Source organism: Podarcis erhardii (genome assembly GCF_964252035.2).
Source record: "Podarcis erhardii genome assembly, chromosome: 13".
In the NCBI taxonomy this organism is placed as follows: domain Eukaryota; kingdom Metazoa; phylum Chordata; class Lepidosauria; order Squamata; family Lacertidae; genus Podarcis; species Podarcis erhardii.
This window is the reverse complement of record NC_138502.1, coordinates 37978141-37997114: the sequence shown is the minus strand read 5'-3', so window position 1 is coordinate 37997114 and position 18974 is coordinate 37978141. Positions and strand designations below refer to the sequence as shown.

The 18974-nt window shown below is 43.2% G+C and overlaps 2 protein-coding genes across 11 annotated transcripts in view; both read left to right on the top strand.

Annotated features, from left to right (window-relative positions):
* The window catches only part of ZNF385C (zinc finger protein 385C), a 160172-nt gene that overhangs the window by 91594 nt on the left and 49604 nt on the right, over positions 1-18974 (top strand). The window lies entirely within an intron of this gene.
* LOC309328498 (uncharacterized protein C17orf113) lies at positions 6331-17459 on the top strand (the record flags this gene model as incomplete). The annotated part of the gene is given in 6 exon segments (XM_081838499.1): positions 6331-6340; positions 12750-12863; positions 12866-13243; positions 15941-16030; positions 16439-17260; positions 17263-17459. Coding segments are annotated over 6 exon segments (1563 nt in total). The 3' UTR covers positions 17412-17459.

The following is an 18974-nucleotide window of genomic DNA, read 5'->3' as shown; positions in this document are numbered from 1 at the left end:
TGAATTGCAATGATTGAAAAATTGTCATTGCTTATAAAGCCTTTTTTTTAAAGAAACAAAGAAGCTTTTCCTTTAGCAAGATCAAGGAAAAAAGAACAGATTTTGCCATATGTTAAGGAGATATTCCGATGAAATGCAATCAGGCAGCTCAAAAAATAATATTAATAATAAAAAACCACATATTTTTATGTATATCAGTGTATTGATACAGTGGTGCCTCTTTCTCCATGCATTTTCTGAGCACCTATATATATTATCATATCATATCACATATATATATATATATATATATATATATATATATATATATATATGCTCATATATCTCATATATATATATGAATGAGAGAATACCTGCCCCTGGCCATTGGGAAGGAGATGCTCAGAAAAGGCCTGGATGAAACCTCAGGAGCTGTAATGAAAGGAAAGAGAGAAAAATAGCTAGCGGTAGCTTGCATGAGTGGGAGCTCTGCTTGCTTTTGAGAGGTTCTGCTCTTGTGCAGTAGCTTTTCTCACAGGCCTTTCCTAAGGGTCCCTTGACCCCCCCAGGAGTAGCTTTGGGGACCAGTTTCAAGGGGCTGTAGTGGGTGAAGAGGGCAGGAAAGTCATGTTGCATGCACGAGTACATAATTTTTAGATACACAATCCCATATCTTCTCCAGAGTTCACTATCACAAGATGTGAAGATGGCATGAAACATATCGGGCATGCATTCTCCCCCCCCCCATGCCCATGCATTTTAATCATGTAAGAAAGTTGTCAGTTTGGCTCCCAGTATTATCAGTTTCCTTACTCATTTCCAGAAATGAGCGTCCATAATTGTAGACATTCATTGTCTGAAACAGAGCAGGGCAAAAAACAAACAAACCACAATTCCTTTGGATATAAAACAGCATTGAAAGTTAATTTGTGATAAAATTACAGTGGGAAATATTACAGGTTTGGGTTTCCTTAATTTTGTGTGTGCGAATGGCTTGAACTGATTTGAAACTTTATCTGATTAATATAAATTTTAGGGTTTGCCATAAAGCCTAATGAATTATCATATGGGGATAATTATGCAGTTTTTTTCAAAAGGAAGCCCCACTGAACCCAGTGGGAATTACTCTCAAGTAAGTTTACACAGCATTGCAGAATAAATCTTTTAAAGTTTACTAGCATAGAATTTGATCAAAGTGTCCCAGATCTGTTTTCTTTGTCAACATATTTTGATTGTAATGTTGCAACATTCTCAATTCCTGCTTGTTGTTTTCCCACGTCTAATAATGAACTGTTCCCTTTCTCCAAGAAGGCAAAAAACTTCCTTGTTCCCCCACTCCTTTCAGGGGCACTTTTAAATTTATTTTCACATTACACATTTCTATACTACAATGTTTTGCATCTGTAAGCAGTGTACATAAAAACAGTCTTCTTAATATTAGACAAAACTGTCATTTATATAACCCAGTTCTTCAATACTAGATGATATTTTTGCTTGACCTTATTTCGGCTAAAACCATTCCCCCAGTGTTTCGCACCCAACAGTTTATTCTGAGAAGGTAATATTGCTTTTTCAACCTTCCAAATGTGCAGTGCAGAATAAATGACTATCTGCAAAGTCAGAAGCTTATGCAATGTTGGCAACTGGCTGTTTGCAAGGTTACGTTAGTAGTTGCTGCACACATTTTCATCACTTGTAACCAAGCTATGTACTGAGGATTATGCTCGAAGAAGAGGTGTATTCTGAAGAAGAGGTGTATTTTATTACAGGTGTATTCTGCAACATGTTCTTGGTGGATTCATTACAGTGGTACCTCGGGTTAAGTACTTAATTCGTTCCGGAGGTCTGTACTTAACCTGAAACTGTTCTTAACCTGAAGCACCACTTTAGCTAATGGGGCCTCCTGCTGCTGGCGCGCCGCTGGAGCACAATTTCTGTTCTCATCCTGAAGCAAAGTTCTTAACCTGAAGCACTATTTCTGGGTTAGCAGAGGCTGTAACCTGAAATGTATGTAACCTGAAGCGTATGTAACCCGAGGTACCACTGTATTCTATTTTATTAGTTGTTCTGTGATGCTTCCCCAGTGTAACCATGACATTGCTGTCCAGAGGGTCTACAGTGCAGCTAAATCAGAACAACCACCTTAACTTAACCTCACCCACCAATATTTGTGGCATGAAAATTATGGGATTTCAGCAGGAAGTTACAGGATGTGCACCAACTGGAAATGAAGCAGTGTGGCTGTGATTCCAGCATTCAGGAGGGTGTACTAGATTGCTTCTTTCACCTCTAATATCCAATGATTCTAAACTTCTGCTGCAGGTGGAAGGAATACTTTCTACCTTCTGAGGTTTCCCAGAACGTCAGCCTCTGGACACGCGACTGAGCATTCACACAAGCTGCTCGATCCATGAGAAGGGGGCTGGGGACAGAAAGAAACAAAGGCTTGGGACCTTAAAATTCAGTCCTACGTTCCTCAACCAGTCCCCCACTCTCTGCTCTCGTTGAATCAGAAACTCTCCTGTAGCAATTTGGGCAGACTTCTTCTGTGGAGCAGCAGATCTAGGGGGATTAGCATAATTCTTCTGTCTTGTTATACAATATGACTTTGTTTTCTGCATAATGCTGTCGGAATTAACCATGCTTCCAGATATTCACCCTCCAGCATTTTCGGAAATTTTGCAGCAAAGTCCACAAAGATGAAGTTGTAACTAGGAGCATATGTGATGGTGTTTGGCAAAAATGAGTTTTGAGCTGCTTTGCCTAGCCATTATGCATCAAACGACCTTGCCTAAAGAGATGATTTAGGAGACTAGGGGAATAAATCCTACTGTCCAGGCAAGGATAGTATTCTTTTTCATATATATATATATATTATTAAATTTTCTGTTTTATCATTTCAAATGCTCATTTTACATCCTTAAGATATCAGTGACTTCCCTTCTTCTCTTTTCATGGTTCATTTTACATATCTTAAATCCCTGCATAATTTACTAAAACTATACCAATGAGTTTTCAGTTTATTACATCCATCAAAACATATTTGCACTGTTGAACTTATCTTAATGCTGCCATCATTTTGGGCTGTACACACTTATTTTCCATATATTCAATAAACATTTTCCAATCTTCTTTAAACGTATGTTCTTCTTGTTCTCTTATTCTATATGTTAAGTCTGCAAGTTGTGCATACAGTATTGTTACTTAAGTTGCCATTCTTCTTTGGTTGGGCTTTCCATTTTTGAGCTTACAAAACACCAACCTCAGTTGTTGCATACATAAATAACTTTTTCTGGGGATTTCAGTCTGAATTATCCCCAATTCTGGTTTTTTGGGAAAGTAATTTAAACATTTTCCCCCCAATTCATTATAGATCATTTCCCAGGCAAGGATAATATTCAGAACTTTCTAACGTTATATCAAAGAAAACTATTTTCTTCAGAATCTTTGAATTGCTGATATTGCCAGAAATTTAGTATTATTTAGAGAATTGTCAGTGTTTCACTATTGCTCTTCCTAAGCCTACAGCTGTTTGCAGACCATATATTTAAAGCATGCTTACACATTCTCCCCACACCAAGAATCTGGGAACTGTAGTGCTGGGAACGTTAGCTCTGTTGGGGTAAACTACAATTCTCAGGATTCATGTGCGGTGCTTTAAAATATATGTGATTTTTACAGCCTTAGTGTTGATTCAGGTTATCCATTTAATAGTTATCTTAACAAATTTAGATCAGAAGTAACAACAACAACATTTTAGCTTAGTGGGGTTTTCACCTTTTCTTAAAACCCCAAAGGGAATATCTATTGGAAATGTTTCAACATGAACATCTGGTTGCTAATTGCAGCCACTCAACAGGCACCCTGAGAAAAGGTGTTTTATAAATCTGTTGACTAGCTCCTAGCAATCTCCTTTAGAACAGAGATACGGTAATTTAGCTTAATAATAATAATAATAATACCCAACGCAAGGACAAGAGCTATAATATCTGAGTGCTTGGCTCTTGTATGATTGATTCCTTTGGACCATCCAGCACAGAAATGGCGTCTAAGCTGCTCAAAGTATTTTGCCATTGCCATTGCAAAGTACGGTATCTTTCTCTCTACCTTCTCCCTTCTCTTTCCATCCAGTAGTTCTTTTGGCTGTAACAAACTGAGAAAGTTATAATTTACAGATTAAACCCTTCCCAGAATGGGAGCTGTATCCTCTATCTTTGATCCAGGAAAGAAAGGAAAGGGTATCTTTCTTTCTTTCTTTTTTTACTTTTTCGTGAAGCACAGTCTCTCCCTCTTTGCCTCCCCATCCCCACAAAAACAAATTGGTAGAAACAGAGACCAACATTGCTGCAGGGGTTAGAAGAGACTGAGCTTGAATTGGACAATTACCTCTTCCTTTTTCCTCTTTTTGAGTTTCCTAGTTCTTCCTGCCCCAGGTCAAGATTAAGCTTGCTCCCCTCTCTTGATGAGTTCCACATTATGTACCTGTCACAGAGATGCATTCTTTAGCACAGATGAGTCAAATTTTTGGTCCATTGGTTCCTGTGAATGCTGAAGGTTTTAGCAATGTGTTGGGCCTATCAAGGACACTAATCTCCTTTGAATCCTGGGGCACCACCCAGGTGCTTCAAATCCGGCATCCCAAACTCTGTCTACCTTACTTGTCTTGTTGTGAGTGGGGAGCTTATCAGTGGAATGTGAGGCTGCAATCCTATACCCCTCACCTTGGAAACTCAGTAGGGTTTGCTTCCAGCTATATTTGTAAAGATTGCTCTGTTGATTGCAGTTAGGACCACTGGTTTCAGACCAAAAACCTTGTGGTTCTTGCTTTTTTTGTAGAATATTTGGGAATGTGGGGGCTTCACCTTGGTCATCTAGGCACGGGGAAAGCAGAATTGTGGACGCCATGGGTTTCTCCAAGGTTCTTGGGAGTTATAGATTGGCAAAAGCTCACAGAACGCCAGTTTCTAGCTTCCTCATGGAGATGGTAAGGTGGTTGGTATCTATCTGTCTCGGGGGACAATGGAGGAGTGCGCCTTTGGAGGTGAAGTCAGATTGTTAGAGAGTTACAGTGCCTGCTATGGCTGTAGAGACAGATGTGGGAGAAACATGTTCTGTTGCAACTGGGGCAAATGAAAGCATCTGGTAGGGCTGCTGCAGATACACCATGGCAGTGTGGTGTAGTGGTGTAGTGGACAAGAGCGGTAGACTCGTAATCTGGTGAACCGTCTCTACTTCTCCACCTGCAGCTGCTGGGTGACCTTGGGCCAGTCACACTTCTTTGACGTCTCTCAGCCCCACTCACCTCATAGAGTGTTTGTTGTGAGGGAGGAAGGGAAAGGAGAATGTTAGCTGCTTTGAGATTCCTTCGGGTTGTGATAAAGCAGGATATCAAATCCAAACTACTACTACTCCTCCTCTTCCTCTTCTTCTTCTTCTTCTTCTTCTTTTGTCTGTACTTCTCCCAGTAGTCATTCTTCCTCTGGCCATTGCCATGGTACTATGAAACCAATGTAAGTCTTTGCAGACATACATTCAAACTCTTCTTTTTCAGCTCGCACAATCCTTTAGGGACTCAGATCCCAAGTGAGCCATTTCTCTTTGGGATCCAGTAATGATGTTATGTCCTTCTGCTGAAATTTACATAAAAAGAGTCCTGGTGTATCTGACTAAAGGTCCAGTTGGTTCAGCAACATTTCCCCAGCAGTGGAAATCCAGAAGCAGAGTCTGAAAGCTTTGTGCAACACTGCCCCCCCCGCCGCCCCCAATTTGGTATGTAGAGGTTTAATGCTTCTTTGCAGCTATCCTGGCTGTTTATAGACAAATTCTTGGAATTATCCCCCCTTTTAATATTCTTTCAAGTCACCTAAGCCATAACCACATATTGTAGTGCAAGGATCCTCACACTTTCTACCCCCAGTGCTCACTGGAGACCCCAGAAAATCCCTATTCTGGAGCCTGATAATACATTTCCAGATCTCTGTTCCAGGGCACTTTTACAATCATGATGGAGCACGGCAGACCCTCCAGGTGTCCATATTTTCCAGGGACAGTCCTAGATTTACAGAAGCCGTCTCAGTTTCTGATTTGATCCTGGAATGTCCCTCTTTTCTTTAGGATGTCCCTATTTTAATTGTAGAAATGTTGGTGGGTATGGAGTTATGCAACCCCTGAGCCAAGGAGATACGTAACTATGCAACCTTTAGAAAACATCCGAAGGCAGTCCTGTATAGGAAAGGTTTTTAAAAAAATGTTTAATGTTTTATTATGTTTTTATATATGTCAGATGGGTATGGTATAAATAATAAAATTGTTATTGTTATGGAATAGGACGTCCCTCTTTTCATCGGAGAAATGTCGGAAGGTATGAGCATGTGCTTTGCATGAATAAGGTTGCAGTTCCAATCCTTGGCCTCTTCAAGAAGGCCTGGGGAAAAGACCCCTGGTCTGATACCATTGAGAGCTACAGTCAGGTAGCATGGGCAGATTCTGTGCAAGGCAGCTTCCTAGTTTACCTGTGTTCACTTCCGCAACCTTCTTGCAGTTTCTGTTTGAGGAGAAGTCACCCAAGTCCATACTGGGCAGATGGGGATGCAGTCAAAATGGAGTATCCTTGTCAGAAGCATTCTTTGTTTCAACACAGCATCTTCTCTATGCTAGCTTGACAGAATATGGCCAGCAGCTCCCGTAGCTACCCTGAAGTTGCTGTCACCAGCACGGATCACTGAGCCGGCTGCAGCTGGGGACCACGTGATTCAGGCTAAAAACATATTCTGCCTCTACGAAGCTGGCGTAACCAAAAGGCTCCCCAAAATCTGTTTCCTGATGCTCAAGGTATAGGGGCACAGTTTTCACAGAATGGTCTGAGAATTTGGGAGATGTGGTGGCCCATTATTAAAAAAAGGAGTGGACTCTCAACGTGATATGAGCACATCATGTGGCAGAGTAGCAGTTCCGCGCCTGGCGTCGCTGTGTCCTATTTCGTTAAACTCTTTTGTGACAAATTGCAAAGGGTAAGGCGGGGGGGGGGTAACAGGGGAGGAGAGGTTGGTGTCGTTCTCTTAGTGCCTTCAAAAATAATAAATGCTGTTTTTAAAATGCATATCTAAGCCATAACATACCTAAGATATTAGAGACCTTTTTAAACAGTTACAGCAAGACTGGTGTTGGTACAAGAGCACCCAAAATCAGAAAAGAGATTCAGTTTCCCATAAATCTGTGTGTCTTCATAGCGAGAATTTGGAATCAGGCAGCAGTTTTCTGTTCCGACCTGTATTCATCACAATTGCCTCATTACATCTGTATTCACATACATATAAAGCATTCTTGTACCACTTGAACAGCTCCCTCCCAAAGAATCCTGGAGACTGTAGTTTGTTAGGGGGCTGGGAATTGCATGTCAAAGTGCAAGTAGATAAATAGGTACCGCTCCGGCGGGAAGGTAAACGGCGTTTCCCTGTGCTGCTCTGGTTCTCCAGAAGCGGCTTAGTCATGCTGGCCGGAAGTAAGACATGACCCGGAAGCTGTACGCCGGCTCCCTCGGCCAATAAAGCGAGATGAGTGCCGCAACCCCAGAGTCAGCCACAACTGGACCTAATGGTCCTTTTTAACAATTGTCAGAACCTTTAAACTACCGTTCCCAGGATTCTTTTGGGGAAGCCATGAAAGCTAAAATATTGCTTTGAATGTGTGATGTTGAGGTGATGGAGTGTTTTGGGACTGGGAATAGGTTGTGCTCCTTTTGTCCTCCATACAAACAACATTCTCTAACCTCCTGATCAGTTTTTCATACAGCCAAGCCAAGGGACATCAGGCTGTCATTGTGTTGGGGGTTTATTTTCCCTACTCAACAAGGCTACAACCTGGGGATTTTCTTCTCAATGTTTTCATGTTCTCAGGGGTCTTCTTGCAATCCTTCTCGAAGGGCAGCGCTCTCATCAGAACAGTGATGCTCAGACTGAAGCCTCAGGAGTCTTGAAGCGAGTGGTGCAGTTATTTCTTGAAAATGATACTTTTCTTAATGTTTCTGTGGGCAACCCAAATAATCAAGTACTGCACACCTTCCAAGTTCTGCTCCTTCTCCCTGTGCTATCCCCCTCTCCCAGTTGCCTAGGCTCCAGTAGTGGCCACTTCAGCTGCCAGTAAGCAGCAGAAAGAAGAACCACAGAGTGAAAATATGGCAGCTTCCATAGCCGGATAGAGAGGTGTGTGTGTTTGAGAGAAAGAGTGTCACGATCCGGTCTATGGGCGATCGAAGGCCTGGGACGTGTCGGGACTGGGGGCAAGATGGCAGGGTGGGAGTAGGAACGAGAGTCCAGAAGCTAGAGGTCCAAGGGTCAGGAAGCAGGGTCATGAAGTCAAGGGTCCGAGGGTCGAGAAGCAAGGAGTCACGAAGTCAGGGGTCCAAGGATTGAGAAGCAAGGAGTCAAGAAGCCGAGGTCCGAGGATCAGGAAGCAGGAAACGAGTTGCTGTGGCAAAGAGCCGATGCCAAATGCTGACCTAATATCCCTTCCCAGCTGTTGCCACCAGGTGCAGTGAGTTACCAAGCGGCCTCACCTGTGCGGCAGCGCCTTGCCTCTCCAGAACAATCTTAGGAAGGCCCCAGTCCTGCGAAGCCCTACTGGTCACAGGGCCTGGCTCCTGCACGCAGTCCTGACAAAGAGGAGCATTTACAAAGGGCATCTAGGCAGGGGCTTAGTTTGCAGAGTTCCATGCCCCTTGCCTCTTAAATTCTCTGATTTATTTTCAACAGACGAAAACTGGGAGAGTAAAGGGGGTCGTTGGGCTGTGCGTAAGACAGTTGTGATGCATCCTTTGCAGGCTTTGCAGATCAACGCATTGGGAATACACTTCTGATGGGAGAGGGGGTGAATGGATGAAATGTGGGTGTATGCGTTTTATTGTGACTTTTGTCTTGTTCCTGCTTACTTTAAAAAAAAAAAAAAATCAACGAAGTTTTCCAGTGTCGGCTTTGCAAAAAAATAATAATAATTACGGTATGCACCTGTCATAAAGGAGGTGTGTCAGAGAAAGGGGGGAGTTTTCAGATCCTTTTGAGAAGCAAGTTTTGCCTGAGCTGTTGTCAGAAAAAGGCAGAATCTGCCCATATTTTGAAACCTTGTTGTGGGGCCAAAATGCATGTGGCATGGGGAGATCCACAGTTGATCTCCCCATGTTTTGCTTTAACGAAGGAAGGCTTGGAACTGGGGGGTGGGTTACTTCAGATTGGATTGCAGCAGCACCTCAGGCAGTTTAATCCTTCTCCTGTGGGCCGTTTTGTAATCAACCTCTCCCCACACAGCTGCTTTCCAACTCTCACCTGTGTCTCACCTGCTCTTGCCAACGTGGGTGGTAAGGCAGCAGGGTGGTTTGGAGCGGGGGGAGTCATCACAAGAACAGCCTGAGAAGAAAAGGGTCCCCCACTCAAAAACCAAAAACAAAACCCCTCTCACAACAATACAGTGGTACCTCGGGTTACAGACGCTTCAGGTTACAGACTCCACTAACCCAGAAATAGTACCTCGGGTTAAGAACTTTGCTTCAGGATGAGAACAGAAATCGTGTGGCGGTGGCGTGGTGGCAGCAGGAGGCCCCATTAGCTAAAGTGGTACCTCAGGTTAAGAACAGATTCAGGTTAAGAACGGACCTCCAGAACGAATTAAGTTCTTAACCCAAGGTACCACTGTACTTGATTCCAGATCTCCCAGCTTCATTTGTAGTTTGATCCCAAGATATTGCTTGAAGCAGGAAACTGATTTTCTTACTTTTTTGCAGCATATACAATATTTTAACAGTCCAATAGATGTCATCATCTTGTACCTATTGCAAGCTTTCCTACCTAGCAGCTTATAGTCCACCCCGATTTATCCTCCATTCTTCCCTGATTTTCAGCTAGAAAAATCATTTGAATGCTTGATTCCCTTTTCTCACTCCTTTTGACCCCTTGAACTGAGCCCAAGGACTCTTGTTTTCCGTGCCAGGGCTCCCCCTGGAACATACAACAAAGTAGGACCTTTACTTGAGCCTTTGTGCATCCTTATCTCCAATGGAAGAGGGATCATTTCTTCCACGCTCCGATAGGATCTTTTTCAGATGCTCCTGTCTGAAATAGGGTTCAGTTTTTTGTACGGGGAGAGTTCTGTGCTTCTTGCGATAGAAGCAAAAAAAAATAAAAAAAAAATATCTAAATTCTGGACTCAAGGAAAGCAGTAATCTGTGAGTTGTGTGCAACCTGTGATTATGCATTATTATGCATGGTTGATTTTGCTTTTGCTATTATTGATGTCTTGGATCCCACAGCCACTTCAGATGCTGTGATTAGCAGAGAATTGGGCTAAAACGTTTAAAACAAGAATACGTTACGGGGCAACCATTGGAAATCCTGTTCAGCCTCCACCACTCTGGGCTAAAACATCGCCTTTATACTTTTGGACTTTGCAGCCGTGAAGGCTAGAAAGATGCTTTTAAAAAGAATGGATTGAGGCTGAGATTCTTGCTGTGCACAGATTTCTGCACTTTCGTGGTGGAATTGTGACATCCGCAGTCTTGTGTAATGGGCAGTGAACATAACATCTGTTCTTCCTGCCAAGCTAATGCACCCAAGGGGCAGTGATTTTCAGCAGATAGATACTGTGGTCCCAAATACTTTTCAGGAGCATGTTCCGAAACAGGGCCACACCGCCCTCCCTCTCTTGAAGATAAAAGCAGCCAAGTTAAGCAGATATGTTTAAATTCATGGCGTTAGTCAAGTCTATGATGCTACCCTGTGATGCTACTTGCATACCTGGAACAAAGTTGAAAAGATATTCTTCACGGCAGTATAAAATGTCTTGATGTTAAACATATGTTTTAGGAATACATTCTCAGTGAATGTAAATGTTAAACTTATGAACCCATTTTGTGGGTCAGGGTTTTTTGAGTGCAACTGTGAGAAGCAGTATCTTCAAGGTCAAGGAAAGAGTCATGGGGTGCTTCCAGGTATCAACTGCCTCAGCAACAGCAGGGACTACAAGGGGAAGTACATCCAAGTCAGGGGTCAGCAACCAAAGGCCTATGGGCTGGAAGCAGCCCACAGAGGTCGTTTGACCGGCCCACGAGCCACCCCAGAACCGAGCTTCCCACTCAAGCGCTGCGCTAAACCAAAGCATGGGGACTCGCTTCCGTGGTGCTGGAAATCACATATGTGTAGACACCAAAAATTGTGGGCTTGTGTGCACGCACCATCTGACCCATGGAGGGATCTCTGTGGGACCGATCTGGCCCAGGCAAGATATACCTTGCTGACTCCTGATCTAAGTAATAATAGGTACTAGTGAATGGGAGAGGGGTGGCTATGCCACTGTTTTTGAGCACCCTACGGAGGGCTGCCCTAACGATACGATATGATGCAATACGATAATCTTTATTGTCATTGTCCCATACAGAACAACGAAATTGAAAATCTACGTCAGACATTCAGAAACCAACAAGTCTGCTATCCCAGCCTGGTTAGCCCCCTAGAAACTCTGACACCCCATAATTAAATACAATATACTCCCATAGAGACTATCTTACACTGCGTTTAAAACCAAAATCGTATTTGAATAGAAACTGTTTCTCAGGCGGCTAGTCCTAGTCTTTATAACCCTGTACCTTCTTCCAGAAGGCAGAAGCTGAAGGAGATCATTTCCGGGGCGCGCACTCTCCTGCGCAATCTCTGCAGCTTTCTTATGGCACCTGGAAGCATAGATTTGATCCAAGGTGGGGAGAGTGCACCCAATTATTCTCTCTGCAGTCTTTACAACCCTGGACAACATTGTATTTTCCCTGACCGTGCAGCTCCCAAACCACACACACAGACCATAAGTTAATACACTCTCAACAGTACAATGGTAAAATGCCAGAGTGAAGTGGAATATGGAAGCAGCCTAATCTACATCTTCTCAGTTTTGAAATGAGGCAGTCCATGGTGCTGCCCATAAGATGCTGCTTATTGCTTCAGGGGAGAGGTCCTTCTCAAATGTGTGCTTCTGGACAGCAGTAAACTCTTGGCGCAGAAATCTGTGGTTCGGCAGGCATGGGATGAAGCTTAATTCAGGTCCTTCATTCCTACTCCATGCAGAATTTGGGGCATGCACTTCCTTAATATTCCTTAACTGTACTCAAACCTCTGGAGGTTCAGATGCGCACAAATTTTTGTTGGCTACTTTAGTTTCCTAAATCATTCCGATGCTAACTATGGGATAGAATCCAGCAGGAATCTCCGTGGGCAACTCCCCTTGAAAGGAGACCTGCTCAAGGGCACTACTAATCTCTTGTGCAGCACCTGTTCATTACCCTGTTCGTTTTGCGCGAATTGTTTTCACTGGGCCCTGCCTGCAGTGGTTTACTCCTCCTTGTCCCCCTGCCTTGAATCTAGTTTTGCATGTTTTGGAGCACAGATTAGCAACCCTGATGGACAACAAATGCCAAATAAAATAGAGGTTAATGATACGGCTTTAGTACACCTCGGCACTGATCAACTTCCTCTGCAAAAGGCTTCTCCAATGTTTGTTCACAATGCATAGTTCTTTGTCTGATGCCTTTGGCCATTCAAACAGATAGCTAACTGGAAAAGTTGTACAAGATCTGTCAGTTCCCTAATCCCTTTCCCTCTTATCTTTCTTTTCCAGTCAAACCAAGGAAGTGATAAATAGGCCTTCTTTTCTAACTTATATGTAAAAGGCTGCTTCTCCTCCTTCAAGGGAAAAAAAAGTTCAGTTCTTCCTCCATAGTGTTTGGTTCCCCGGCCCAGGAGCAAGCTCTGGTGTCGCCTGGGAAACATCCGATTCAAATAAGAAGTGTAAGTGGTATTTCATTGAGCACTGGAAGGACGAATTCAGCTGGTTGCAGTTTCACTATGAACGAAAGCTATGTTCTGCAACAAGTGCCGCCAGGCCCTTGTGAGAAACAAGCACCTCAAAGCTGAGAAGGCCTTCAACGTGAGCACAGATAACGTCCAGCGTTGTGCCTTCCTGGATCATGTCACCCCGGGGGCTCACTGGCAGGCCCTGGCAGTCATCAGGGAGCAGTTGGCATTTGAGACAAAGGTGCAAAGCCGCCAGGAGCTGTATTCAGATGTCAAAGCGAAACTCAGCCCTATCAAGGTAGCTGTCTTCACCGCAGTCAACTGGATGGCCAAGAAGGAGGTTTCCAATGAGAAATACTCCTCTTTGCTTGAGCTGAATAAGCTCAGTCTCTGCCCAGCACTGCTGACCTGTGAGCACAGCAGATACAGTCGTACCTCAGGTTACATACGCTTCAGGTTACAGACTCTGCTAACCCAGAAATATTACCTCGGGTTAAGAACTTTGCTTCAGGATGAGAACAGAAATCGTGCTCTGGCGGCACAGCAGCAGCAGGAGGTCCCATTAGCTAAAGTGGTGCTTCAGGTTAAGAACAGTTTCAGGTTAAGAACGGACCTCCAGAACGAATTAAGTACTTAACCCGAGGTACCACTGTACTGCCATTCCACCGGCATCCAAGCAACACAGGTGCATATCTCTTGACTGCACGCTGACTTTTTGTGTGTACTGCTTGAAGTGGTCTCTCTCTCTCTCTCTCTCTCTCTCTCTCTCTCTCTCTCTCTCTCTCTTGTGTGTGTGTCAGAGAGAGAGAGAGAGAGAGAGAGAGAGAGAGTATACACATTCTGTATTCCAGAAGTGTCCAAAATCTTTGCCTAGAAAACCCAGATTTTGTGATTGGAATAAAATGTGCAACAAAGGTTTCTTGGCATTAATTTCTTTTGCATAATTTATTGAGCTTCAGTTTATTTAGGGGTTTTTTTACTTACTCGGGAAACAAAAAAAAGCGGGGTGCTGGCAGTGATAACGTTTTAACATTTACTTTGGGGTATTAATCCTTGTAACGACCTTGTTAAGATTAGGCCAGTATTGTCTCCATGTTCTTTAAAAAAATCTATTATTAGTATTATTATTAAAAATGTTTATTACAGAAAAAGACTGTATATACACACACACGAATTCATATATACATAATCTCCATATTCTTAATCAGTATGCCTTGCATTGCTAGAGAGGAATGGGAAAATACAGAGTTTAGCTTACATTGCTAGAAGGGTTAGAGACGAGGCGTTGTATCCATTGTTAGTCACACTCAGATTAGCCCTACTGAAATTAATGGACCTGGTTAACTAGGGTATATTAATTTCAATGGGTTTGTTCTAAGTTGGGGTGAAAACCACTCTCTTGATGCTACTTTCTGCACATCGCCCCAATGGTAGGATTGGAACCACTGTAATACAGTTCACCCAGTTCCCATTCTTTGGATCCGGTCCAGGAGGATACCGTAGTCGATGGTATCAAAAGCCAACAAGAGATCAAGAAACAGGGGCAAAGTCACGTTGTTCCTGTCCTCCTTTCTATAGAGGTTATTCATCAGAGCGACCAATGCCAATTCAGTTCCATGGCCCGGCCTGAACCCAAATTCGAATGGTTTTAAATATGCCTACACCAGAAGCTTTTAACAGTTTCATAGAGAGGAATTGCTAACTGTAAAGAGTCTTCAAAAATGAGACTTTTTCTTTTTAAATAAGAGGCCCATAATAGTTAAATACTGAGCTCTGTAATGAGAAAAGCAACTTAAATTAGCATAAGAGACTACAGAGGTTTCCTTTTTAAAGCAAATTCTTTTTCCACATTCTCAGCTAGTCCATGAACATAGTCACCCAGCCAAAGCAACGAGAGCTCAGAGGAAGAGGAAAAAGGGGGGAAATCTTTTAATTTTACCAGCATTTCATGCCTATTAAAATCAAATTAATTTGCCTGATCTTGAGCGTTTGCCAGTTGTTTTGCATAAATAAGGGTCTCTGTTTTATGGAAGATAAACATGCTAATTAGATTTCTCTCTATTTCACTCACACACACAGATGTATGTGTGTGTGTGTGTGTGCGCGCACACACACACACACACACACACACACACAAACTATCCTGCAGACTGCTTTTTTTAAAAAAAAAGGAAGGAGGGGGTAGGGTTAGTACAGTAATTAAAATATTTTAACAAAATGGAATGAAACTGGTGAAATGAGCAATAATGGCCAGTCTTTGGTTTGCAAATGGAGACAACTTCATACAAAATTGGACAATCCTGCTTTTGCATGGTAGTGAGATGCACAAGGCTGGCATGCTTTCTGAAAGTAATTACCCCCCTTTAAAAAATAAAAAAATCCACAGTTCACCTGGATATTTTGAGCCTGTGAAATAAAGATCAGTATATTGAGAAGGGAGAAGAGTGTATTGTGTCTCCTAATGTCTCCTGTATGGATCACAAAAATGGGGTGACATAATGTCTTGCCCCACAGGGATCACTGCATACCCCAAGTAGTGTTTCTCTATCACTGCAGGTTGTGTGTGCAAACTGGTATCATCCTCTGCTAGATATAATTGTCACAAACCAAAGAAGGTTTAGCTGGCAATCATAATTTTTGCCCTAAGCACGGCAAAAGACCTTTCAAAGGGGAGGCAACATGGTCACAGGACCCTGTGGCATAGGGCTCATCCAGACCTCATTTTGTGCCACATTTCCAGGCACAGGTCCGTGCTATAAAGCCTATGTCCGAGTGCTTTTTGGGGGAAAAACCCAATTTGCTGTTTGCTCTGATTCAGCATTAAAGAGTGAGTTTTCATGGGGAAAGCACCGGGTTCGGGGCAGGGGGAGCGCTTGGACACGGCAGGTGCCTAGAAAGCACAGGGCAAAATGTAAGTGTGGATGAGCCTATAGCTGAAAATCATCAAAGAAAGCAAAATCAGAGATACAAAAAAGAAGAAATTTCTCTTTCCTGTTAACAATCTACATATTTTTAAGAGGCTCACTTCATTTCTAAAGAACCCGAGTTGAAACTTGTTCTAAGCATTCATATATGCATTTCCCCACACACACTCTGTCCCCCTGAACTTTGGTCCTAATCTCACTGATGCCAGACAGTCATTGCCAAAGTCCTACACAGTGAAGACAAGCTTAGGCTGAAGATCTCACCTTTCATTTGGTTAGTGGTAGAAGAGACGCTGGATGCACTGGAATGAAGAAACCTTGGTTTTTTTTTAACACCACTAGCTCCCCTCATGAAGGCCAAACTTCCAACATGTTCCTTGGCATCATTCAGCTTCCAGACAGTGAGGGCTACACAGCAGTCAAGGCGTGCCAACCATGAAAGTTGCATGGCTGAAACTCTGGAGGTTCCTCCCTGTTAACCCACAGACACTTTGGTGTGGGATCTAAGGTGAAATCCAGCTTTCCTCTTCTCACTGAGATACACTCCCTCTCTCACCAGTGGAGCGGTCTGCTGCTGGCCTCAAAGGAAATCTTAGATATAAGATTATGCACCAAAGTCGTGGATGCTGTCTACCCGCTGTGTGCCAGCTTCACAGCAGAAAACAATCGTATCCAGCACTTGCAGAGTGTCTTTGAGTTCTGTGAAGTAAACATGGGCCATCCACTGGAGTGCCATCTTGCCAGCCGTGGAGATTATCGATGCCTCTTGGCCAGCCTTGTTGTGTCCGCTGGAGGCCGAATCAGAGAGATATCCACTGGCATTTGGTCTCTGTGGGGAGCTGAAGAAATTCAGTTCCCTCGCTTTCACTAAGCTGCTTCCAGACACCTTGCCCGTTTTCCAGAAACTGAACAAGTTGTTCCAGCTAAAGAACTTTGATCTCTCCATATTGAAACCTGTTGTCTCTGCCACCAATATCAGCCTCCAAAACCAGATCAAAACTAATGGCTACAACTTCAAAGGGTTCCTTAATGAACTCAATGAGCAGCACCACTGTGAGGACCAGAATGTACGGAGTTGGTTCTGCGACGAAGGTGTGGAATTGACTGACTGTTCCAGGGCACGCTTGACAAAATTTGAACATTTCAAGGATACTTTCTTAAAGTGTATGTGGTGCAAACTGCAGGATACATTCCCTAGCCCTTCTCTGGAAATGATAAACACTTTCTCCACCATATTTCACCCCAAATGCTATCCTCACTTTTTAGAGGAAATTGGGAGCTGTGGTGCGGATGAACTGAACTTCCTTTTGCAGACGTATTCCTGTGTGGTGAGACTCGAGCGAGCACTGAACGACTGTCCCTTCTTTAAAAAGGTAGCATTTAGCCTCAACCAGCTTTCCTACAAAGACCTTTGTGCTAAGCTGGTCTATTGGAATTCTGAGATGCATGAATTGTTCCCAGACTTTGCCATCATGGCTGCAATAGCTTTGGTGATGCCTTTTGGCTCTGCATTGTATAACAAAATCAGCAAAGGAATTCCCAGTGGGGCTTTTCAAAAGAAGACCAGGGCTTCTCCAGCATTCCCATTGATCGACCAACCCTCAACAAGTTTGATTTCACTTTAGCCATTGAGTATTATGAAAGCATGAGAGGAATGGACTTTCTAATGGCACAGGCCAAGTAAGGTTTAGAAAGGGATGTTAGGAACACAACTTGAACTGAACCACAGCATTCTGTGAAAGTGTTAAATTTTGCCAAAATTACTTGGACTGAGGGGCAGGTAGAGAATGGAGTGCCTTACATTTTTAACTAAAGTACTTAAAGGTCACTGTGCTTTTTCCTACCTACTTTTTTCCTACCCAGCAAACAATCATCTTACCCCATTCTTAACTGCATTGAGTTTCAGGTTCCCAAATTCTGTGTATAACTAGTCCCAATATGAGTTTCCTGCATTTGGAAAGGGTCTGTTATTACTGAAAAAAGAGGGAAGGATGTGTCTTCTGGTTTATCCCCAGTTCTCCTAAGGTCACTGTTTTCCTGAGTTTACAGAACCCTTTCCTGTATGTCTCGCAAGTTGCTCTAAGTAAGTTATGACTTTGGCCCTCCAGGTTTGCTGAAGCACATCTTCCATCGGCCCCAGCAAGCATGGCCAAGGACCAGCAATGATGGGAATTGTAGTTCAGCAACATCTGGAGGACAAAAGGTTCCCCACATCTGGTAGAAGTCGTCAATAAATCTGTTCCCTTACTGGAGAGCAAGAGATACTAGTTACCCCTTCTGCAAAATTCTGGAAGGTGAAAGAGACACCCACATAACCTTCTAGGTGTAGGTGGAGAGGAAGGATGAACTCGTCTATAATTGTCTCTGTAATTGTCACTGATCTTTTTCATGCTGGGAGCAGAACCCTTGGGCACTTCCAGGCTATTTTTGGATGGGATTTGATCACATACTAGCAAATTCAGGTTGCAGAGTTTTAGTTGATTGGAAGGTCTTAGAAAACAAACCCTCTGCCCCCTAATGATCAGATTTTTTTATTTTGCAACAAGGAAAGGTAACAGGAAAATGCAGAAGGAATGCTTCTTAAATAACGGAGTCATCTAATCTCCTGTAAACAAATCAAGATAAGTAGTCAATAAACAGGTTGTCTGGAAACAACCTTACTCCAGGACTGGGACTACTCATGACCTAAAACAGCCTTTCCAATTCATTTAAATTTATTTGCTTGTAGACAACTTAGAGGACTTTCTACAACCAACTGGTGTTCACATTTTGTTAAATAAATAAAATTGTATTAAATCCCACTCTCCCCCCCCCAAACAAAAAAGAAGTCGATCAAAGAGATTTACAGAATTATTATTTTTTAAAGCACAAAAATAGCAAAAGCCTGTCCTTAAAACTCAATTGGCAGACTAAAAGCAGTACCAGAGAGCAAGAACACAAAGAGCCAAAACTAGCAGTCAATAAATAAAATTAAGGAACAACGCAACAACAACAACAACAACAACTTGCTTAAAGAGAGATGTCTTCAGTTGCCAGCAGAACACGAATAGGGAAGAGGATAACCAGTGTGGTGTAGTGGTTAAGAGCGGTAGACCAGTGGCGTAGCGTGGGGGGTGCAAGGGGTGCCGGCCGCACCGGGCGCAACATCTGGGGGGGCGCACTCGCCGCCTCCAGAGTCGCCGAAGGGGCTCAGCTCCTTTGGGAGGAGGGGTCGGGCTGGGCGACCAGGGGGAGCAGCAGGCGCCAG